The sequence below is a fragment of the Mesoplodon bidens genome (assembly GCF_964165515.1).
Source record: "Mesoplodon bidens genome assembly, chromosome: 4".
Taxonomy (NCBI): Eukaryota; Metazoa; Chordata; class Mammalia; order Artiodactyla; family Ziphiidae; genus Mesoplodon; species Mesoplodon bidens.
Genome location: NC_138160.1, coordinates 95,726,075 through 95,751,690, shown reverse-complemented (window position 1 = coordinate 95,751,690; position 25,616 = coordinate 95,726,075). Strand labels below are relative to the sequence as shown.

Sequence of the window (25,616 nt, the reverse complement as noted above, 5' to 3'; positions counted from 1 at the left end):
TCCATTAAAGACAATTGCTACGGTCCCTTGCTGTTCTTAATTCTGCACTGCCACAGCGTTATTTAATTGTCGGCTGGAGAAGAGGCTATTACTGCTGACAGTGCTGTGGGAAGACGGCGGAACTTGCCACAGACAGAGACTTGTCCCAAATGGGAAATAAAAGTGGGAAGCGTGTCAAAACCTAAACAGGATGCCGCGCTGCAGCTCTGTGGTCCCTTCGCCCGGCTGCTTAGAGCTCCTGTTTTCTCAGTCTATACGTAAGAGATGGAATTATTTAGCCAGCTGGGAGGGCGGTGGCGTGATCTAACAGTACGGTTTCCAACAAACCCACGTTAATGTGTTTTCGGTTTGCCTTGAAAACTGGAAGAAACGCGCTTGAACCGCAGCAGGTGAACTTTATGCGGCTAGTCTCCGACCTGGAAAAACGGTGCCTGAACACGGGGCGGGCGCCCACCGCCTGGGTGCGTGGGTGCCGGAGCCGTTAAAGACCAACCAGCTGTCCCGATTTCCCCGCACCCTCCGTGCCGGGGGGTGGGAACCGCGCGGCGGCGACGGCGGGACGCACACACTAGGCGAGGCAGGGAGCTGCCGCCTCTAATTCCCGGACAGTACACGGGAGAGGGACCTCTACGCTGCGGCTTGTCCCCGCGCCACTTGGCAAGAACGTGCCGTGCGTGGCAGCGCGGCGCCCTGGTGTGTAAAAGCAGAAGCAGAAACCGAGTGGTTGGTGACCAGTCAGGGAATGTGAAGTTCACGCTACGAATCGGGCCGGAAGAGAAGGAGGAGAGCGGGGCGGGGACAGGGACCCTCGAGGTGAAACCCCCGGCCCCGGTTGGGGTGGCGTGAGCCGGGTCTCGCCCTGGTCGCCTCCCCCGCGCGCGACTCTGTGAGCCGGGTGCGACGGCACGGGAAGGCGGCCTGGGCCAGCCCTCGCCCCGCCGCCCCGGCTAGAGTCGGGAAATGGAGCTTGTCTCTGAATGCTTAGTCCGCGCTTTAGCAAAGCGCACGGAAAGAAAAATGAAGAGCAGAGGGTCGGTGCGGAGCAGTGGCCAGGGCAGTAGTCAGGGGCAGCACCGCCGCACCGCTCCACCGCGGCCCCGCCCCGGCTCGGCCCTCGGCCTCCACCGCCCCTTCCCCGCCCTCACTTCCGACCCTCCGAGGTTTTCTACCCGGCAGGGGGAGAAGGTGGCGGCCCGGGCGGCAGTGAGGAGCGGCGGGGTAGGGGCAGAGGCGGTGGCTGAGCGAGCTGGAACCCCGCCGACTGCCACACCCCCGCCCGCTGCTCCGCCGCTGGGTCTCCCACCCGCCCGCGGCCCCTCCTCCTTTGTGCGGTGGGCGCTGTTGCCCGGGCGACGGCGCCGCCCCGCCCCGGCCCCGCCCTCCGCGGTCCCCTGGCCCTGGTCTGCGCGTGGCTGCCCGCCCAGTCGCAGGCCGCAGGAGCCGCCGCTGCAGCCGGCTACGGGGCGAGATTCACGGAGCCACTGCAGGGAGCAAAGCTCAGCTCTCCGCGTCTTTGCTTTCGCCCGCCCTGGCCTCCTCCTCGCCGCGTTGGTCCGTTGGTCGGGTCCGGCTGACCAGCTCGCCCTCCGGCTCCGAACCGAGGCTTCAAGGCCGCCACAGGGACCCGCCCACCAGACCCAGCCAGGGGCCGCCCGTCTGCCTGTTTGGATCCTGCCTTTGATGACACCTGGCAGAAGGCTACCATGGAGGGGGATGGTTCAGACTCGCTGGTGAGTGGGGGAGAGGGACGGCCGCCTAACGCCTCGGTGGCGGCGCGCCGGGTCCCCTGGGTCTCTCTTTCCCCTCTGCCCTGAGCCGTGAGGGACCCTCCCGCCCCCGGAGGAGCGAGGGCGGACGTGTGGTGGCCCCGCTTCCTCTTCGCCTTCCCGCCCCGGGCAGGGTTCCGCAACCCGGGGCACCCCCTTTCTGCCCCTCAGTGGGACGGTCGGGCTCGGGGCCACCGGGGCCCGGAAGAGTGCGCCACTCCTGTGCGTTGATGGCTCACCTGAGAACCTCGGGGAGTTTGGGCGGGGCTCTTTAATGGTATTCAGATTGTAGAATTAATTCGCTTTAGGGAGTCGGGTGCCCGTCGCGGCCCGGGGCGCGTGTCCCGCCTTCCTTTGTCTGGGAGCACGGTGGCGCCGGCTCTCGAGTCCCCCTCGGACCCTCGCGGGCCTGGCCCGCAGTCGCCGCGAGCAGTGGCTCCTCCCCGCCTTTGCCTGCTCGCGGGAGGCGGGCTTACTCCAGCAGCTGTCGGGGTACAAGTGTTTTTGTTTCAAGGGGTAGGATATGCAATTCTTTTCTACTTGCTAGTTTCCCGTCGAACCTCATTTATTTTGAAATAGCTTAATTGGGGGAGCCAGCACATCACATTTCTCTTAATCAGGTTGTTTCCTCTCAGTGAGTGTAAAATGAGCACTAAATTTTTCTTTTGCGTAAGAATTGCTTTATATCCATCGTGATTAGCAAGCTTATGCACTGCTCTGTGTACAAGAAGAGTGGAAATGATTTTAGATCTTTCAGTGGGAAGTAAACCTCTCATAAAATGGGGCGTGAGAGCCTGTTCTGAACATTCAGGACAATAATTTCCTTTTGAATCAGATGTCAAATTCTTTACGAAATGAGAGAGGATGTGAATATTCTATATTCTTTGATGTGAATTGTGAGGTGTGGATATCCTCCAAATTTACTAAAACTATGACGTGATGTGGGCTTTTTTAAAACATTGTGTGATGCATCAAGAAACGCTGCATCACAAGACCCATTGACAGTGATAAAGCCAGTTGGCTGAAGTGCTATTGTCAGGGATTATTAAAGCACTTGGTGTCATTTTAAGGGGAATACTCACATGCATTTTTATTTAACTAAAACAAGTGAATTAATTCAGTTTTAATTTTCTGTGTTTCCAGTAGTTGAAATGATTGTACAGGGTTATGAGTACTTTAAAATTCTACCATCATTAAAATTGCAGGGATGCTAAATATAGATTCATAGCAACTGAAGTTTGGGATCCCTGGGGAAAAACTACACAGGCAAAGGATGGGAAAACTGGTATGAGGTCATCAGACCTTTTTAGCTGTGATGAGTCTAAATGTTTCTCACTGAAAATATTGCAAGCCTGTAGTATGAGAGCGCTTATAATGGTTCCTTCTAATCCCCTATACCCTTTTAGTATTCATAAAGTGCTTTTAAGATAACTGCTTTGATATGCAGCCTGAGAAACTCTTGCCTACATTACAGTTGCAGCACGTGGAAAATGGTCACATTTAATGTAGAAAGTTGCTGATAATTCAGCTTGTAAATAGATTTCAAGTAGAGTTCCATGAACATAATGGCTAACCCAGTTTTTACCAGCTCTTGTTACTTGCCAGTTACAGAGCTAATGTGCTAAATAGGAATAATCCTATTCTTAGTGCTATATACTTAATTATTATTATTATTATTTTTTTTTTTGCGGTACGTGGGCCTCTCACTGTTGTGGTCTCTCCCGTTGCGGAGCACAGGCTCCGGACGCACAGGCTCAGTGGCCATGGCTCATGGGCCTAGCCGCTCCGCGGCATGTGGATCCCGAACCGGGGCATGAACCCATGTCCCCTGCATTGGCAGGCGGACTCTCAACCACTGCGCCACCAGGGAAGCCCTATATACTTAATTTTTATTGAAGTAATCTACTTTCAGGATTTCATTGAAGTCCTAAATCAGTTAATTAATAATGATTTAATAACTTAATAATTGTTGATGAAATATTATGGTCCCCTAATACTTTATGCTGATTTTTCTCATACTTCAGGTTTTCTCTATTTTTTTTCTTTAACCATTTCATGTCCCTTCACCTGTAGGCAATGGATGATGTGGGGGACATAATTAATGGTATAGACTTTCATAGCCAAAACGAAACTTCAGACTTTAAAAAAATCTGTTTAATTCTTTTTTGAAAGGTAAACACATGTACTTATACAAGAGGTACAAGCATGTTAATGTATTTACACACTAAAAGCCTTTGATTCTGATTTCTTTTTCTCAACTTAAGGTTACCATTAAGAATATCGAAAGAGAGCTCATTTGCCCGGCATGCAAGGAGCTGTTTACCCACCCATTGATTCTCCCTTGTCAACATAGTATCTGTCATAAATGTGTAAAAGAACTCTTACTGATGCTTGATGATTCATTCAATGACGTGGGATCAGACAACTCCAATCAGAGCAGTCCTCGACTTCGGCTTCCCTCCCCTAGCATGGATAAAATTGACAGAATTAGCAGACCAGGTATGTGGTAGAACCTGGGGTGGTGGAGTTTGGTTATATGTTCAGTGATAATTGTGGAAGGGAAATTATTTTCGTTGTTTTGGGGGGTTAATCATTCCAGGTGAATAAATTAAAACTATAGTTAGAAAGGAATCCCTCTCTCTTTTAAAATGAACTTTTAAAACGTCAAAATGAACTTTTATTGTCTTTTGGTATGCATTTAAAATGGATATTGGGTATTGAAAACGAATTTTGTATTGAACCCGTTATTAACTGTGTCTGTATTTTAGGGGGTGTTCTGACCCTGTGAAGTCCTTTATATGAGGAATGAAATAATGGACCACTGAAGTACTTACTAGGGAACCATCTGTGTATGGTAATAGTAAATAAATATGCAGAATTAAGGGATGAGACTACATAATGCCCAGTTCTAGAAGACTTTTTAGTGGAATGTTATTTGGTATCATTTTATTCCATTTTATTCTTCAGCTATTTTTTAATCCAAATTTTAAAATAAGGATTTTGAACATCAGCTGAACAGTAGTGGAATTCTGTAGTAGTGTGTAGATCTAATTAGATGTATAGCACATGTACTATACCATTATTTATTTATTTTTAAAAATAAATTTATTTATTTTTAAAGTAAATTTATTTATTTTTGGCTACATTGGGTCTTCATTGCTGTGTGCGGGCTTTCTCTAGTTGCAGTGAGCGGGGGCTACTCTTCATTGCAGTGCATGGGCTTCTCATTGCGGTGGCTTCTCATTGTGGAGCTTGGGCTCTAGGCGCATGGACTTCAGTAGTTATGGTGCGCAAGCTCAGTAGTTGTGGCTCACGGGCTCTAGAGTGCTGGCTCAGTAGTTGTGGCGCACGGGCTTAGTTGCTTCTGTGGCATGTGAGCTCTTCCCAGACCAGGGCTCGAACCTGTGTCCCCTGCATTGGCAGGCGGATTCTTAACTACTGTGGCACCAGGGAAGTCCTATACCATTATTATATAGCCACTGTTTAAATTTTTTCCTATTGGGATGGTGTTTCTTTCTTCTGAACATCTATTGCAGGATTAATGTAGATCAAAATTAATTTAAAATCATTGGGAACAGGGCCACTGGGAAGTTAAGGGCCAAAATCAGCAGTAAGGGTCAAGGGGAGGCAGAAGTTTGGGTAGAAATACCACAGCATCATGTTCAGCACTTCCTTCCTATGGAGGAAAGTCCTCGAGTGGCCATGAGCACCAGACTTCAGGGCTTCAGCTCTGCCCAGTTTGGGCTTTGAGGTTTTCAGTTTAATCCTTTTGTCCACTCTGTCTATTTCTCCCTCTTTAGTATAGGAGTAACTTTTTAATATTGTAAAAAAACCGCTTTTTTTAAAATCAGAAAAGAATCTTTTTCTCCTCATTTGCATTTTAGAGAATGCCAACTTTTTTGGTCCATGCTGTGATATGGAGTCTCCTTGGGCAATATTTGTGTCTATGTGCTCCATCAAAGAGTGTATAAGAGGAGATTTGTTCTAAGAGTGGTATTATGGTATTTTAAAAATATGAATTTTTTAAAAATGGTAATCACCAGTTCCTTGGAGGATATTTTACACACATAAAAATTATATGTATATACAAAAAAGGGAGCATTAGGTAACGATGGGAGTGCAGGATGTATGAGGTTGGAGAGGGTTATGCTCTTTGTGAAGTCATCACTTTTATGTTTTCGTCCCTGTTAGGAAACTGGCATACTGAGGAGGGGAGGGAAGACAGTGATAGCTTGAAATCATTCTACCAGATAAAAATTCATATTCTGTTGGTAGATCCTCATTGGATAATTAGGGACCCTGGCTTGATTGACCAAGAAGGTTCACTTTTTGTATATTAATATTCAGCACAGACCATTAAATAAAATTCTAGTTGAATACTAGTATTTCTACTGATCATTAGATTGAGCTCACATGTGTATTTCATGAAATTCTGTGTTTTATATAGGCTTTGAATCTTAAGATTTGGTTAGTTTTTATGTGATCGATATAAAGTATGAATGAAATATAGATGAAAAATTGTTAACTGTTTCTGTTTTCAGGAACTTACCTAGCACAGTAGTTGGTAGATGTTTAATAAGTATGTGTTGAGTGGATGTTGAATGACAAACGTTTGCTATAAGATTTGTACAGAGCATGCCATGATGGCTTATATTTATCGATGATCGCATTTTTTCCAGAACAAGAGATCAGAAATAGATTTACCGAGATGTTCCTCCCTCTTCTTTAGGAAGAACCCTGTTAAGCTGTATTATGTCCTCATGGGGGGCAAGTTAGAAAGCTTCTCTGTGGAGATCAATGATAGGAAATAAGAATATTTGGTGAAGGGATGACTGCAGAATATGAGGGCTGCCTTGTGGAAGAGTAGTAGTACTCTGGGTATATTCACAGCAAAAATTCCAGATGTGTCCAGTACACTAGACACATATGGCTGTTGAGTGCTTGAAACACATTAGTCTGAATTGAGATATGCACTTGTACCTCTTAGAGTGAAAAAATGAATATAAAATATCTCTAATAATTTTATATTACATTTTGAAATGACAGTTTTTGGATATATTGGGTTAAATATGTATTACTAAAATTAATTTCACTTGTTTATTTTTACTTTTTTGTGGCTACTGGAAAATGTAAAATGACATATGTGGCTTACACTTTCACACATATTCCTTTCAAATAGCATTGCATGGGTCATTTGACAGATTTTAAAATAAAAGGATGCCTTGAAAGGAGAGTAAGATTTGTGTGTATAACACTAGCATGTTAAATTGTGTAAAAATAAAAGAGCTATATAACTGTTCATTTTTGGTCAAATATATGCAAGCTTTTCTCCCATTCTGTATTACCTGTTGTCATTAAGATACAATCATTGTTAGTAATGTTTATTTACTGTGTTGATTTAGATCACTTAAAAAAAACAAAAAAAGATGCTTGATTTTTACTTTATATATTCAACAGTTTTCAGAAGTATGATTGTTTAAAAATACAAATCTATAGGATAAAGTATAGGTCTCTTAAGTGATGCACCAACAGTGATTAATTCTGAACTGTGATAGGATAAGCTTGATGACTGTTTTACATTGGTGACTTTATATAAATACCATGTGTACCAGGAAAAACATTTTTTTTACTGTTAATTCAATAATTGTATTATGTGTAGGACACAGTTACTGCTTTATCTTTTGTTAACATGTTGTGAATCTTCTCTTAAATCCAGCTTTCTGTTCATTGTTCACAGCATCACAACGGAGATCTTTGGGGTGGAGAGGTAGAAAATGCTTTATTGCTTGTGTGGCCGCAGGCAGTATAGTGTTAGATTTAAATTAAATAACTTTATATAGATAAAGTTTTTTTAAAAAATAAACATCAGTGGTCAAGTCTTCAAAATCATGTAGAAAGTGAACAAATTTGGCTGACATGACTTAAAGGTCAACAGGACTAAAATTCCAAGCAATTTCTGATGTTTTTAAATGGAGCTCTGATTATTAGTGCTTGCATTTTGCCATGTATACACACACACACACACACACACACACATATCCATTATGGGATATTTTTAAAGAAAATGACATCCCCTTGTTTTTTTTTAATGTTACCTTAAAAATGCTTTACATTTACTTAGTGGAACAAAGCTTGTGTTGACAGCCATATTACCCTTTGGGAGGTTAAATAAGCCAGTACTTTCTTCTGTATATAAAAATTTGCTTAAAGGTATTGATAATTTTTATAGTTAATACCATAATCTTTGCTTGTTTGTGCATATGGTGTATTTTTTGTTTTTATTTTAAGGTATTTGGAATCAGAGTTTTAACACTCAGGTCTCACTTGTGGGTAAATAACGTACATTGCTTTTGTGTGAAAGGTGGGCCAACCCATTTTATTAAAATAATTTTTTTTTTTACTCCAGTTGACCTTTAAAGTAAAATTGGCTATTTTTTTTTCAGGAATGCTGGTGATACCTTAAATTTTAGTGGAGAAAATAAACACCTGAAATGTATCCCTTTTCTGGTTTCCTCACCTGCTTCTACATGCCTCGATTTTAAAATCTTACAGCCACTTCTAGAAGCCACATGTAATCCATTCTCTTACAGGCTTTAGTGAGTCCCTGAGAATCTTAAGTGTTGAAATTTAATAATTAGGAGGAAAGATAGGAACAGTTTGCTTAAAAAATTACCTTGTTACCTACTTTTGATTCAGAGGGTAGTCGAGAAAAAGTTTTTGCAGTTTGAAAATGCTAATACTCAAAGGGTAAATGTAACTAATAGGCATCAGATGGTCAGAATGTGGAAGCATTAAGGTGGAAGCATAAGGCATCAGCCCAACGCACAACACCAGGAAGCCCAACGTGAGTGTCCAGCATGAGGAGAAATAGTCTACTTAACGTGTCCAGGTGGTAACAGTGGGGAGGTTGTTTGCAGCCAGGATATGGGAGAAGATGCAGCCGGCACAGGTTTGGAACCTGTTATGAATTGACTCTCTTTGTTTTGAAATACTTTATTATTCTCTTTGATCATTTAAACGGTAAAACATATGATGGAAAGCTGACTTTTTGGGGGGGGATTTGCTATAAACGAGTTTGAAATTTTTTTGCGTCTTCATTTTATAATTGTGTCATGGTTTATGCTTAACTAGTTTAATCTGTCTTTGAAGTTAAAGGTATGGGGGAAAGATTTGATTCTGTGAGGTGGCAGTGTTCAGATAATTAGCAAATATTATTGACCCCGCAAATGGAGTTTGACATAGAAAATTGCATTGCTTGGCCTATATTGCTTCTTTACCTCTCTAAGACATCATTACTTTTTTTCCCCATTATATCATTCTACTGGGTAGTACTGTCCCATAGACCTTTCTATAATCATAGAAATGTTTGACCCTGTACCATACAAGGTGGTAGCCACTAGCCATATGTGGCTCTTGAGAATTTTAAATGTGGATACTACAACTAAGGAAATGAATTTTAAATTAAATTTTAATTAAATTTAAATAACCACATTTGGCTAATGTTTACTATATTAGCGGAGTTATAGAGAAATATTGATTCTGTTATGTTTTATTCTTAGTTCTACTGTCTTGATTTTTTTCCATCAGGCTTACTTCCCAGAATATCCTTAGATCTGTCCTGTTTTCTTTATTGCCCTGAATATATATTCTATTGATTGTTTTTATGAAAACAATGGTAGAAGTTAAGACAGATGAAATAAAAGTTCTTTAGCAGATATATTGATTTAATATTTTGATATAAGAAGTTCAGTGTGATGCTTTACACCTTGTTTTTTTTTATTATAAAAACAAGTTAAAAGAGGTTTACAGAAAAGGGATAAAACTTTTTTTCTAAAATTTCTGAACATGAGGCCAAAATCTGGGTGTCACCAGTGTATGTGTTAAAGAGTGATTTTACTGGCATAATTTACTTTTGTTTTTCCCCATTACTTAATTGATCACAATCTTCTATTCATAAAACCAATAATTCATTTTTTTAAAAACATTGACTGTTGAGATTAGTTATCCATTTTAATTTCTATCACCTAGTTCATGTGTGGAAGCATGCAACTAAATATGAATTTCCATTTGTTTAAACTTGACCACTGTACTATATCACTTCCAGAATTATTTGGCTTGTTTTTTCACTAAACAAAATTTTCATTGGCATGTGTTTTAAAAGTAGCTCTGCTGCTTATTTTATTATGTGCCTGCTGTGGTGTGAAATATCTTGTACTGTACTGCATGTTTTTAGAATTATTATAAGAGTATATTTTATGTAGGATTTTCAAATTTTTATGGGGAAGATTTTTTTGTATGCTTTTTTGGGTATATTTTAAAATATGAAGGTTAAAAATATCTTTAAATATTTTGAAAATATTTAAAATTTAAAATAGTGCAGCTGCATGTTTGTTGCATAAGTAGCTTTGGGGGCCTAATGCCATTTTGCATGGTGTAAAGTCACTTCAAATGAATAATATCGTGGGCTGATCACTAAATTTTACCTATAGTGATTTATGTTGTGATATGCCAGATATCTTTTAAGACAGTCTTCAGTGATGGTAGTAATGTTGCCAAAGCAATATTAACATAGCTGTTTAAAGACCTTTTCTAAATGTCGTATACTAAGTTTAACCATTCACTTTTGGTACTGGATACATAGTAGTATGAAAGAAGGCTGTAGGTTAAAAAGTTTGTGTTTATATTTAGGAAGTTATTTTGCGGGCAACCAAGGCTACATACTCAAATTTATACAGAAGAGGAGGGAACATGATAGGCATACACCTGTGTTAAACAGACCACCCCAGATTCTAGTGAACCTGTGGGTAAGGACTATCATGCCTTGGTTTCTTGATTTGTTAAAATCAGGATAATACTGAAGAAGAGTGTGATGTTTAAGGTCATTCACTGTATTATTTATATATTGTAAAGTTATCTGTAATTTTTTTGATGTATCTTCTGGCTTATGAATTAAATAATCTTAATGATTCTTTTTTTCAGGTCATAAGAAGATATTAAATGGTTGGTTCCTCTTAAAGTCACTAGATTCTAGATCTATGAATGAGCTTTTTACTCTTTTATAGATTGCACTCAATTAAGTAATGATTTTGCCTACTGAATTTTCTAGATAAAACAATACTACAGTGGGATACCCTCTCTTGCAGTGGTTCTTAACGGTTTTGTGGTCACATATTCTTTTGAGAATCTGATAAAAGCTATGGGTTGTTTAACCAGAAAATATGTATGGATACATACATGCGAAATTTTGCATATAATTTCAAGTAGTTTACCAAACTATTTGAATCTTCCTGGAGTCAATCCATGGACCCTAGCTGGGTTAACGACTCTTGCTCTTTTTTGTATAAACTCAGTTCCTATCAATGAGCCAAGGCTGTGTTCATTTAAATGCAAGCCAAATTCCTTTGGGAATGATATATGAAATTAACTATAAATGTTAATTGTATAATTTCAAAAGATCTTGACCCTGTGTAGTATTGTATTATATGTTTTGTCCACATACCTGTTTGATTTAATATGGTTTTTATATGGGATTTATTATAGAATAATTTCATTCCTTTTTGATTTGATCACTGTTTAATAACTCGGGCTTATCTTTTGTATGCCAAGGAAAAACCATTTAAAAAAAAGCATTTTCAGTACATAAATTGATTTATATGGAGCCACTTTGAGTATTATGTTTTTGCAATATATTTGTAGTCTTTCCAAAACATGACTCCTTAGTTTTCATTTTATCCATTTTCCTACTGATGTAACTAAACAAGGACTTAACTAATTACACAGGCTGGAAGCGCAATTCATTGACCCCTAGGACAACTACTTTTCCTTGTCCTGGCTGTGAACATGATGTGGATCTTGGAGAACGGGGAATCAACGGTCTGTTTCGAAATTTCACTTTGGAAACTATTGTTGAAAGATATCGTCAGGCAGCCAGGGCAGCCACAGCCATTATGTGTGACCTTTGTAAACCACCACCTCAAGAGTCCACAAAAAGTTGCATGGACTGTAGTGCAAGCTACTGCAATGAATGCTTCAAAATTTATCATCCTTGGGGTACTGTAAAAGCGCAGCATGAGTATGTGGGCCCAACTACGAATTTTAGACCCAAGGTAAGTGAAGTTTCTATTAAGTTAGAGTATTAAACTTAATGTGGTAAGATAAATTGTAACAAGTCTAGAACCTGACAGTAAGAAGGGAAATAACTTTAAAAGCTGGAACAAGAAATTAAGGCCTAGTAGTTGGAGTTATTTAGTATGTTGCTAAACATCCCCAGAGCTTAGAAGGCAATATTATGGTTCACTCTATTACAATACAGTGTGATACAATACAATATATGAATGCTTGTAATGATAAATGACTAAGAGAGGAAAGGTGATGTCAGATATACTCTCTAAGATTAAAATGGTTAAAGTTAAAAAGCTTTTGTGCTTTAATATGATAAATCCATAATTGTCTAAAAGATGTGATTGGGAAACATTCTGACATTTTTGGTTACCTAAAATTATATTATGAATAAATAAGAGTAACAACAGCCTAATAGTTTGAAGCTTATTATATAATGGTTATATAGTATTTGAAGTGGAATTTGCATTTCTTAAATATTCTGGGTAATTTCTATAGTAATGTACAGAAAAACTTTATGAATGAATGAAGTTATAGATGAAACAAAATAGTGAATAGTGTAATTCACTATAGTCAGATTCTAAAAAGGTGTCTCATCCTATAGAATATTTGCCTTATAATTTTGAGTTCTTGCATTCCTTGCAGAAAGCCTGACTTTATATTCTATTTTAAATGTAATGGCTTTGTGAATGTAGGAACCTGGGCATGCTTAGAAATTTGAAATCTTTTCCAGTTTTTCTCCTGGAGCTACACATTGGTATTAAGACTTTTTATAATGGAATTTTTAAAAAATTTCTCTAAGTTATCAGACCAGTTGTAGTTGCTTAAAATATAATCTTTTGGAATAATGGGCAGCTTTTTGATTTCCATTAAGACACTAGTTTAAAAGAATCCTCCTTCTTTTCCAAATGAAAACAGCTACATTATGTAAAAATTCAGTGTAACTATGATGATAGTTTACAGAGTAAACAAAAAGGTAGAAACTTAAATCAGGAGAACACAGTTCTAAATTTGGTCAATGTGTGTGCAGTCAGTATGTAGAAGCAAACATCTGGAAGCTTATAAAGTGTTCCAAGACTCTCTTAGTAACAGATTTCTTGTGAGGATAATGAGGCTATGGGTCCTCATAAGTTATTTGTTATGATACCTTAAAAAATATTGATCATGATCATTAAGAATTTACCTAGTCATTGTGATCAGAGGACCTTTCTAGCTTGTTTAAGCATTTCACTTAAGTCTTATGGGAAGTAAATTTTTACCTTCTTATCACCAAGTTTAGAGGAAATAACGCTTACAAAATTAATTGACCATTTGAACCCTCAAATTGAAAAACAGTAATTCTAATGTAGAGAATTCTCATATAATGTACCAAATGCTTTTATTTCTTTTTACACTTTCATTACTTTAAATGGCTTTATTTAGTGATTTCATAAAGCAAATCTTTGTGTTTTGGGACTTTATCCAATTACTTGAAATCTTTTGAATGCCATGTAAGCTATGAAGACCCTTAATCCCACTTTTATTCTTTATTCAATAGATTTTAATGTGCCCGGAACATGAAACGGAGAGAATAAACATGTACTGTGAATTATGTAGGAGGCCAGTTTGTCATCTCTGTAAGTTGGGTGGTAATCATTCCAACCACCGTGTAACCACTATGAGCAGTGCCTACAAAACCTTAAAGGTAGAACTTATTTTTAGAACTAAATTTTGATCCATTATAACTTTAGACCTTTAACTTTTTCTATATAAAATCATATTGTGCATATTGTGTGGTCTGTTTTACTGAAGTGAGTTAATAATCTAAAGTGTTACTTAATGATCTATTAATATTAGGTTGTTAGTATTTCTGACCAGGCAGCTCTTTGTCCTACTGATATCTAGTTCTGAGGAAAGAGAGGGATGAAGGACACTTCATTATGATCCATCCCTACATGAGCTCAATGCCACGACATTGAGTGTGGTTATGGGAGTGACACACTTTGAAGGGTAGTAGCTGTTTTAAGACACTTGATTCTTATTGCTGCCAATAGAATTAGTATAAACATTTTTGTATATTCTGGTGGGTTCCAGCTAAAACTGAGTTATTTACTGTCTGTTAACCTTATACATGGCCCTTTTTTTTTTTTTTTTTTTGGCGGTACGCGGGCCTTTCACTGTTGTGGCCTCTCCTGTTGCGGAGCACAGGCTCCGGACGCACAGGCTCAGCAGCCATGGCTCACGGGCCCAGCCACTCCGTGGCATGTGGGATCTTCCCGGACTGGGGCATGAACCCGTGTCCCCTGCATCGGCAGGCGGACTCTCAACCACTGCGCCACCAGGGAAGCCCACATGGCCCTTTTAAAACTTTCAAATTTGATAATCTACAGCCATGTAGGCAGTGGTATAATGCTATTTTTTTGTTTCATTCTTTTTTCTTTTTTAAAAGGGAATCAATTAATTTATAAATCTACTACCCATTTAAATTTTTGATTCCTTTAACAATATGTGTATGCATTTTTTGACCTGTATCTATTTTGCATCTATACCTACAGTTTCATATTTTGTATTTTGTATGTCTGACATGCTCAGTCCTCCCTCTACATTGAACACATGGGTTACAAGTATTGTTGTTTTTTGTCCGTCCTCAGTTACTAATTCTGTTATCTGTGTCATTACTAGGTCAATTTTGACTGATTTTTCTTATCATTATGAGTTGTATTTCCCTCCTCCTTTGCAAGCCTGGCAACTTTTGATTGGCTGCCAGGTATTGTAAAGCTCACCTTGTTGGGCACTGGATATTTTTATATTCCTAAATATATTCTTGAGTTTTCTTCTTTTGTGTGATTAAGTTACTTGGGAACAATTTGTTCCTTTTTGGTCTTGCTGTTAAGCTTTGTTAGGACAGAGCAGCATTTTGTTCTAGGACTAATTTTATGTGATTATTGAAGTAAAGCCATTTGTTTACTCTTCCCAATGCCCTACGAATTTTGAGGTTTTTTTTTTTTTTAATCTGGCTGGTGGGGAACAGGCACTATTTCCGGCATGTGTGAGCTCTGAAATTGTTCCTTCTAATTCTTTTGGGTGATACTTGTCCTGGCCTGTGGCAATTTCCTCACACATAAAAATTGATCAAAGCTCATATGAATAAGCAAGGGGGCTGCTTGGTAGATCTCTGGAGTTCTTTCTCTTTATGGCCACCTGTTCTTAGGTGTTATGTTTTATAAACTCTGGCCTCCCCAGACTCCCAGCTTCATCGCCTCATCTCACGGGAGATCCTGGGCCCCATTTGAGTTCTCTGCACCAGGCCTGGGAAGCCTTCTCCTGACAATAAGCTGAGAGCAATCATAGGCTCATCTTGTTTCCCATCCCTCAGGGGCACTGTTTTTTGTTTCTTGATGTCCAGTATCTTGAGAGCTGTTTCATTTATTCTGTTAGGTTTTTTTAGTTGTTTCAAGTGGGTGAGTAAATCCAGTCTTTGTTTCTCTGCTGTGCCTCACAGTGGCAATAACACTGTTTGCTAATTTTAACTTTGCCACCTTTTTTGTTTGTTTCTTATTGGTTGGATATTATATAAGTTGTCCAAAAATTTTTTTTCTATTACTTGGAATCGATATTTGACAATAGCATACACTTAAGTTATCCTTTGCCTTGTTGTTAATTTCTCCCATTTATGTTTCACACTTGTAAAAATGAGACTCCATAATGGATTTTTCACTTTAATCACTTTTTAGTAAGAGTAAAATTATTCAGTTTTGCTGAAAGTAGCAAACAGATCTCCTTAGATCTTCCTTTTTACTTGTTTTAGATTTTAAGCCGGAGACCTTCGCGATGTAGGTGACATAGGTAGGTTTATAAAACCATTTTCATTTTTACTCACGTGAGTGTTGCAGGAAGAGAGCTCAAACTCTGCTGGGTGTTAGAATCACCTGGAACACTTGGTAAAACTATGGAAGCCAGGCCTGTACTACTTTAATTACCTTGGGCCTCTGTATTCTTTATGGACTCTCAGGAGACTGATGATGCACACCAGCATTTGAGAACCACTGCTCTAGAGGAAGCTTTGAGCAACTTTGGGGTCCTTGAGAATTTAGCCTCTGATCAGTTCCTAGAGAACTGGGGTCCTACTAACACTAAAGGATTTAAACCTGCTTCTCATGTTAGATGAACTTCCTGGATAAAACGCCTAGTATCAGTGTCTGGTGCATATACTTTTTGGAGGATTATGAATAAAGGGACCACTGATTCTTGGTTAAGACAGATCTAGTCTTAACACAGACTGCCAAAGTTTAAGGGAACTGAGAAGACTGGAGCCGTCTCAGATAAAGGCTGTGGTTGGCCAGAGACTTGGTCTAAGCCTCACAGCTCACTGGAACCACTTAGACCTTGGACGGTGTTTCTGAATTCTGTCCTCTATTCTTCTCTAGCCTATTTAGCACTGTTAACTTAAGCTGTTTCAGAACTAAGCCCTACTTCAGTTTAAATGGCCAAATTCCTTTCTTTGCTACTATAGCTAAAAAGAGTGCCAGCACTCATACCCTGTAGGTCTGGTCCTAACATGGGCCTGACAGCGGTGGTATTGGAGGAACTATCATCTTCCTTGCAGCTTGGTGCTGAGGAAGCACCTCTCAGCCTGTGACATCAAGGTTAATGTGTGGTGAGGAGTTTTCTAGTTCAGCCATTGACTATGTGATATTTGTACTAAGTGAGCTTTGGTTTCCTCATCTGTAAAATGCTGGATTAAAATGCAGGATTTTAATGTCTCTTCCTATCCTTAACATCTTATGATTTCCTTCTTGGTCCCATCCTGCCCTGAGTTCTCAGAAATCTTGTTCCTCTGCCTAACAGGTCTTTCCTCTGTCCCTCCAGTGAGCCATCAAGGAAACTCACTGGGTCTGATTGCTGGGTGTCCCAAAGAGTGAAAGATAGGCCATGCTGGAGACCTGTCACTTTGATTTCTGCATACGTTCTCTTACCCTGTAACATGGTCTAAGTAAAAAAAGAGGACGATGATACAAGAAGGAGACTTACTTCTTTAATTCCTAAGAGCTTTGCGCCTCTTCTTCCTAACTCTTTTCAACCCTTAGTCCAGTTGTGAGCAAGAAACGTTCAGATCCTCCTGTCAGGGCTACAGCATGGGAAGTGTTTTCTGGATGTTCTTATTCTCACTTAGTCTCAGGATACATTGTCTCTTACTGCTTTGTACCCCGTGGTACGTCAGGGTATTATTGTTTGTTTTTAAAGGTATTTCAGGTATATTTATGTTTTCTGGGCTACACTAGTGATCTCACCAAAATCTATGACATTATCTCTATGGTAAACTATACCAGTTTCAAAATGACTACTTTATGAACAAACTATTCAATAAGCTCTTGAAGTTACCTATTCTTATAAATCTGTGTTTCCATTATTGTGTATTGTGTAATTGTTTAGTGAACATCTAGGCTGGGATGGACTCTGAAGATTATTTTGGAAGGGTCTTTGTTGTTTTTCCTGTTGTGTGTGGGGTGTGTGTGTGGGAGAGTGAATTATAAGATCTGGTGGAAGACAACACTATTTGGATCGCTGTCCTTCCATTTACTTAGAAGCCTTGGGAGGAAGCATTCTGGGAGTGATGATGAGACAACCAAAATACGCTATTTGTGTATTCAGGAGTTTTTACTAATCTGAGCATCACTACCTTGTTCTTTTTTCTGACTGCTTCTAATCCCTCATGTATCTTTAGGCCTGTGTGCTCAATGCCAGTGCCTGTTTACCCTGGGTTAATTAATGATAATCACCATTGTTGATTTTACTGTCTGTTCATCATAGGCTAGAGAAGAGGATACTGTGTTAAAAGAAATTCTGGAAGGCCTTTGTTACACTTCTATTTCTGTTTCTAATATATTCCAATAGGAAAAGCTTTCAAAAGATATTGATTACCTTATTGGCAAGGAGAGCCAGGTGAAGAGTCAGATTTCTGAACTAAACTTGTTAATGAAAGAAACGGAGGTAAGTGATAAGCTGGTTTGGATATTTCTCACTTATTCATTTAGACATTCATTTATTCATTCGTAAAATCCAGAGGGTATTATTTGAGCTGGGAGTACAAATTTGTGTTAGATCTCACTCCTGCTTTTCTGGGACTAAGAAAAGAAACGTAAAATATAATACTATGTGATCAGTGCTGATAGAGGTTGTGATTAAATGATATTGGAACACAGAGGAAAGAATGACTAATTCTTTATGTGGCAGTTAACGAGTTCTCCAAAGTAGCAATATAAGGAAAATAATAGCTTTTATGATTATCTGTATCTTATAAAACTAACAGATTGCATTTGAAAAATGTACTATATGTCGATAAGACCAGGTTTATTTAAGTTTCCAGATACTCCAAAGTATATTCCTGTCACATATGTTCACCAAAAGACATGTATTAAGATGTTCTTAGCTGCATTATTTGTGATAGCCACAAAATGGAAAGTACTCAAATGTTCATTAACAGTGGAATATAAATAGCAGTGAAGGAGAATATCTACAACTATGTGCAGCAATGTAGATAAGTCTGGCACTAATATTGAAAGGAAGATGCCAAATACAAAGGAGTACATGCTGGGTGATTCCAAGACAGTTGAAACAAGACTGTGTTGTTCAGGATAGGAGTTATTGAAGAGAGGGAGGATTAGTGCCTGGAAAGGTTATAAGGGTGGCTTCTGGGATACTGGTAATATTGTTCAGTCTGGATGCTGGTTACATGGGTGTGGTTGCAAAGCCTCATTGATCCTTACACTTAAATGTACATTTTCCTCTTTGCATATTATACTTCAGTAAAAAATTTTAAAAACTGGTAGCACCTTAAAAGTATAGTAAGAGCGGATAGGACTGGGTTATTTTAAAATTCCTAATAGTCTTCACTGATTTTGATCCCTATTTCTTTTCTCTATTTGAAATAAACTGAAGAGCCATTACCCTTGATCACTTTATGTTTTGTAATTAAATATAAAAATATTCTGACTAGTATGAGACTGTCATTTCTTACAAATTTTTTTCAAAAATGGGTTAAAATCATTGAAAAATTATGTGAATTAACACCATATTACCAGTATTTTTTTTTTTTTTTTTTTTTTTTTTGCGGTAGGCGGGCCTCTCACTGTTGTGGCCTCTCCCCTTGCAGAGCACAGGCTCCGGACGCGCAGGCTCAGCAGCCATGGCTCACGGGCCCAGCCGCTCTGCGGCATGTGGGATCTTCCCAGACCGGGGCACGAACCCGTGTCCCCTGCATCGGCAGGCGGACTCTCAACCACTGCGCCACCAGGGAAGCCCCACCAGTATTTTTTTTAAATTTAATTTTATTTATTTTTTTATAGAGCAAGTTCTTATTAGTCATCCATTTTATACACATCAGTGTATACATGTCAATCCCAATCACCCAATTCATCACACCACCACCCCCCACCCACAGCTGCTTTCCCCCCTTGGTGTCCATACGTTTGTTCTCTACATCTGTGTCTCAATTTCTGCCCTGCAAACTGGTTCATCTGTACCATTTTTCTAGGTTCCACATATGTGCGTTAATATGCGATATTTGTTTTTCTGACTTACTTCACTCTGTATTGACAGTCTCTAGATTCATCCACGTCTCTACAAATGACCCAATTTCGTTCCTTTTCATGGCTGAGTAATATTCCACTGTGTATATGTACCACATCGTCTTTTTTTTTTTTTACATCTTTATTGGAGTATAATTGCTTTACAATGGTATGTTAGTTTCTGCTTTACAACAAAGTGAATCAGTTATACATATACATACGTTCCCATATGTCTTCCCTCTTGGGTCTCCCTCCCTCCCACCCTCCCTATCCCACCTCTCCAGGCAGTCACAAAGCACCGAGCTGATCTCCCTGTGCTATGCGGCTGCTTCCCACTAGCTATCTACCTTACGTTTCGTAGTGTATATATGTCCATGCCTCTCTCTTGCTTTGTCATAGTTTACCCTTTCCTCTCCCCATATCCTCAAGTCCATTCTCTAGTAGGTCTGTGTCTTTATTCCTGTCTTACCCCTAGGTTCTTCATGACATTTTTTTTTCTTAAATTCCATATATATGTGTTAGCATACAGTATTTGTCTTTCTCTTTCTGACTGACTTCACTCTGTGTGACAGACTCTAGGTCCATTCACCTCACTACAAATAACTCAATTTCGTTTCTTTTTATGGCTGAGTAATATTCCATTGTATATATGTGCCACATCTTCTTTATCCATTCGCCTGTCGATGGGCATTTAGGGTGCTTCCATGACCTGGCTATTGTAAATAGTGCTACATTGAACATTGGGGTGCATGTGTCTTTTTTTTTTTTTTTTTTTTTTTTTGCTGTACACGGGCCTCTCACTGTTGTGGCCTCTCCCGTTGTGGAGCACAGGCTCCGGACGCGCAGGCTCAGCGACCATGGCTCATGGGCCCAGCTGCTCTGCGGCATGTGGGATCTTCCCAGACTGGGGGACAAACCCGTGTTGCCTGCATCGGCAGGTGGACTCTCAACCACTGCGCCACCAGGGAAGCCCGCATGTGTCTTTTTGAATTACGGTTTTCTCTGGGTATGTGCCCAGTAGTGGTATTGCTGGGTCATATGGTAATTCTATTTTTAGTTTTTTAAGGAACCTCCATAATGTTCTCCATAGTGGCTGTATCAATTTACATTCCCACCAACAGTGCAAGAGGGTTCCCTTTTCTCCACACCCTCTCTAGCATTTGTTGTTTGTAGATTTTCTGATGATGCCCATTCTAACTGGTGTGAGGTGATACGTCATTGTAGTTTTGCTTTTCATTTCTCTAATAATTAGTGATGCTGAGCAGCTTTTCTTGTGTCTCTTGGCCATCTGTCTGTCTTCTTTGGAGAAATGTCTTCTGTCCATTTTTTGATTGGGTTGTTTGTTTTTTTAATATTGAGCTGCATGAGCTGTTTATATATCTTGGAGATTAATCCTTTGTCCGTTGATTCATTTGCAAATATTTTCTCCCTTTCTGAGGGTTGCCTTTTCGTCTTGTTTGTAGTTTCCTTCCTTTTGCAAAAGCTTTTAAGTTTCATTAGGTCCCATTTGTTTATTTTTGTTTTTATTTCCATTACTCTAGGAGGTGGATCAAAAAAGATCTTGCTGTGATTGATGTCAAAGAGTGTTCTTCCTACGTTTTCCTCTAAGCTTTATAGTGTCCAGTCTTACATTTAGGTCTCTAATCCATTTTGATTTTATTTTTGTGTATGGTGTTAGGGAGTGTTCTAATTTCATTCTTTTACACGTAGCTGTCCAGTTTTCCCGGCACCACTTACTGAAGAGACTGTCTTTTCTCCATTTTATATCCTTGCCTCCTTTGTCATAGATTAGTTGACCATAGGTGTGTGGGTTTATCTCTGGGCTTTCTATCCTGTTCCATTGATCTATATTTCTGTTTTTGTGGCAGTACCATATTGTCTTGATGACTGTAGCTTTGTAGTATAGTCTGAAGTCAGGGAGTCTGATTCCTCCAGCTTCATTTTTTTTGCCTCAAGACTGCTTTGGCTATTCAGGGTCTTTTGTGTCTCCATACAAATTTTAAGATTTCTTGTTCTAGTTGTGTAAAAAATGCCATTGGTAATTTGATAGGAAGTGCATTGAATCTGTAGATTGCTTTGGGTAGTATACTCATTTTCACAATATTGATTCTTCCAATCCAAGAAAACAGTATATCTCTCCATCTGTTGGTATCATCTTTAATTTCTTTCAACAGTGTCTTATAGTTTTCTGCATACAGGTCTTTTTTCTCCCTAGGTAGGTTTATTCCTAGGTATTTTATTCTTTTTGTTGAAATGGTAAATGGGGGTGTTTCCTTAATTTCTCTTTCAGATTTTTCACCATTAGTGTATAGGAATGCAAGAGATTTCTGTGCATTAATTTTGTATCCTGCAACTTTACCAAATTCATTGATTAGCTCTAGTAGTTTTCTGGTAGCATCTTTAGGATTCTCTATGTATAGTATCATGTCATCTACAAACAGTGACAGTTTTACTTCTTCTTTTCCAATTTGGATTCCTTTTATTTCTTTTTCTTCTCTGATTGCCGTGACTAGGACTTCCAAAACTATGTTGAATAAGAGTGGCAAGAGTGGACATCCTTGTCTTGTTCCTGATCTTAGAGGAAATGCTTTCAGTTTTTCACCACTGAGAATGATGTTTGCTGTGGGTTGGTCGTATATGGCCTTTATTATGTTGAGGTAGCTTCCCTCTATGTCCACTCTCTGGAGAGTTTTTATCATAAATGGGTGTTAAATTTTGTCAAAAGCTTTTTCTGCATCTATTGAGATGATCATATGGTTTTTCTTCTTCAATTTGTTAATATGGTGTATCACATTCATTGACTTGCGTATATTGAAGAATCTTTGCATCCCTGGGATAAATCCCACTTGATCATGGTGTATGATCCTTTTAATGTGTTGTTGGGTTCTGTTTGCTAGTATTTGGTTGAGGATTTTTGCATCTATATTCATCAGTGATGTTGGTCTGTAATTTTCTTCTTTTGTAGTATCTTTGTCTGGTTTTGGTATCAGGGTGATGGTGGCCTCATAAAATGAGTTTGGGAGTGTTCCTTCCTCTTCAATTTTTTGGAAGAGTTTGAGAAGGTTGGGTGTTAGCTCTTCTCTAAATGGTTGATAGAATTCACCTGTGAAGCCCTCTGGTCCTAGACTTTTGTTTGTCGGAAGATTTATTTATTTATTTATTTTATTATTTATTTTTGGCTGCATTGGGTCTTCGTTACTGCGCATGGTCTTTCTCTAGATGCAGCGAGCGGGGGCTACTCTTTTTTGTGGTGTGCGGGTTTCTCATTGCAGTGGTTTCTCTTTTTGCAGATCACGGGCTCTAGGTGCATGGACTTCAGTAGTTGTGGTACATGGACTCAGTAGTTGTGGTACATGGACTCAGTAGTTGTGGCTCTCAGGCTCTGGATCGTAGGCTCAGTAGTTTTGGTGCATGGCTTAGTTACTCCGTGGCATGTGGGATCTTCCCAGACCAGAGCTGGAACCTGTGTCCCCTGCATTGGCAGGCAGATTCTTAACCACTGCACCACCAGGGAAGCCCTGTTCAAGGATTTTTAATCACAGTTTCAATTTCATTACTTGTAATTGGTCTGTTCATATTTTCTATTTCTTCCTGGTTCAGTCTTAGAAGGTTATACCTCTCTAAGAATTTCTCTGTTTCTTCCAGGTTGTCCATTTTATTGGCATAGAGTAGCTTGTAGTGGTCTCTTAGGATGCTTTGTATTTCTGCGGTGTCTGTTGTAACTTCTCCTTTTTCATTTCTAATTTTATTGATTTGAGTCCTCTCCCTCTTTTTCTTGATGAGTCTGGCTAATGGTTTATCAATTTTGTTTATCTTCTCAAAGAACCAGCTTTTAGTTTTATTGATCTTTGCTGTTGTTTTCTATTTCATTTATTTCTGCTCTGATATTTATGATTTTTTTCTTTCTGCTAACCCTGGGTTTTGTTTGTTCTTCTTTCTCTAGTTCCTTTAGGTGTAAGGCTAGGTTGTTTGGGATTTTTCTTGTTTCTTGAGGTAGGCTTGTATAGCTATAAACTTCTCTCTTAGAACTGTTTTTGCTGTATTCCATTGGTTTTGGATCATAGTGTTTTCATTATCATTTTTCTCTAGGTATTTTTTGACTTCCTCTTTGATTTCTTCAGTGATCTATTGGTTATTTAGTAACGTATTGTTTAGCCTCTATGTGTTTGTGTTTTTTATGTTTTTTTCCCTGTAATTGATTTCTAATCTCATAGCGTTGTGGTCAGAAGAGATGCTTAATATGATTTCAATTTTCTTAAATTTACTGAGGCTTGATTTGTGACCAAAGATGTGATCCATCCTGGAGAATGTTCCATGTGCGCTTGAGAAGAAAGTGTAATCTGCTGTTTTTGGATGGAATGTCCTATAAATATCAATTAAATCTATCTGGTCTATTTTGTCATTTAAAGCTTGTGTGTCCTTATTAATTTTCTGTCTGGATGATCTGTCCATTGGTACAAGTGAGGTATTAAACTCCCCCACTATTATTGTGTTACTGTCGATTTCTTCTTTTATAGCTGTTAGCAGTTGCCTTATGTATTGAGGTGCTCCTGTGATGGGTGCATATATATTTATAATTGTTATATCTTCTTGGATTGATCCCTTGATCATTATGTAGTGTCCTTCTTTGTCTCTTGTCATAGTCTTTATTTTAAGGTCTATTTTATCTGATATGAGTATTGCGACTCCACCTTTCTTTTGATTTCTGTTTGCATGGAATATCTTTTTCCATCCCCTCACTTTCAGTCTGAATGTGTCACTAGGTCTGAAGTAGGTGTCTTGTAGACAGCATATGTATGGGTCTTGTTTTTGTATCCATTCAGCAAGCCTGTGTCTTTTGTTTGGAGGATTTAATGCATTCATGTTTAAGGTAATTATCACTATGTATATTCCTATTACCATTTTCTTAATTGTTTTGGGTTTGTTTTTTAGGTCCTTTTCTTCTCTTGTGTTTCCCACTTAGAGAAGTCCCTTTAGCATTTGTTGTAGAGCTGGTTTGGTGGTACTGAATTCTCTTATCTTTTGCTTGTCTGTGCAGCTTTTGATTTCTCCATAGAATCTTAATGAGATCCTTGGTGGGTAGAGTAATCTTGGTTGTAGGTTCTTCCCTTTCATCACTTTAAATATGTCATGCCACTCCCTTCTGTCTTGCAGAGTTTCTGCTGAGAAATCAGCTGTTCACCTTATGGGAGTTCCCTTGTATGTTATTTCTCGTTTTTCCCTTGCTGCTTTCAATAATTTTTCTTTGTCTTTAATTTTTGCCAATTTGATTACTATGTGTCTCGGCATGTTTCTCCTTGGGTTTATCCTGTATGGGACTGTCTGTACTTCCTGGAGTTGGGTGGCTATTTCCTTTCCAATGTTAGGGAAGTTTTAGACTATAATCTCTTCAAATATTTTCTCAGGTCCTTTCTCTCTCTCTTCTCCTTCTGGGACCCCTATAATGTGAATGCTGTTGTGTTTAATATTGTCCCAGAGGTCTCTTAGGCTGCCTTCATTTCCTTTCATTCTGTTCCACAGCAGTGAATTCCACCATTTTGTCTTCCAGGTCACTTATCCGTTCTTCTGCCTTAGTTATTCTGCTATTGATTCCTTCTAGTGTATTTTTCATTTCAGTTATTGTGTTGCTCATCTCTGTTTGTTTTGTTCTTTAATTCTTCTCGGTCTTTGTTAAACATTTCTTGCATCTTCTCGATCTTTGCTTCCATTCTTTTTCCGAGGTCCTGGATCATCTTCTCTATCATTATTCTGAATTCTTTTTCTGGAAGGTTGCCTATCTCCACTTCATTTAGTTGTTTTTCTGAGGTTTTATCTTGTTCCTTCATCTGGTACATAGCCCTCTGCCTTTTCATTTTGTCTATCTTTCTGTGAATGTGGCTTTTGTTCCTCAAGCTGAAGGATTGTAGTTCTTCTTGCTTCTGCTATCTGTCCTCTGGTGGATGAGGCTATCTAAGGGGCTTGTGCAAGTTTCCTGATGGGAGGGACTGGTGATGGGTAGAGCTGGTTGTTGCCTTAGTGAGCAGAGCTCAGTAAATCTTTAATCCGATTGTCTGCTGATGGGTGGGGCTGGGTTCCCTCCCTGTTGGTTGTTTGGCCTGAGGTGACCCAACACTGGAGCCTACCCAGGCTCTTTGGTGGGGCTAATGGCGGAGTCTGGGAGGGCTCATGCCAAGTAGTACTTCCC

The 25,616-nt window shown here is 39.3% G+C and overlaps 1 protein-coding gene across 2 annotated transcripts in view; it reads left to right on the top strand.

Annotated features, from left to right (window-relative positions):
• Positions 1-25,616, top strand: part of TRIM36 (tripartite motif containing 36) — a gene marked incomplete at its 5' end in the record, with an annotated part of 45,778 nt that overhangs the window by 7,602 nt on the left and 12,560 nt on the right. Inside the window, 5 exons of one of the 2 annotated variants that reach the window (XM_081231328.1) lie at positions 1,425-1,730; positions 4,031-4,265; positions 11,547-11,872; positions 13,423-13,569; positions 17,760-17,855. In XM_081231328.1, the coding sequence (XP_081087454.1) occupies positions 1,704-1,730; positions 4,031-4,265; positions 11,547-11,872; positions 13,423-13,569; positions 17,760-17,855 (831 nt within the window). Of the gene's footprint in view, positions 1-1,424; positions 1,731-4,030; positions 4,266-11,546; positions 11,873-13,422; positions 13,570-17,759; positions 17,856-25,616 lie in introns of those variants that run through there. The other variant, XM_081231329.1, reaches the window with a different exon arrangement.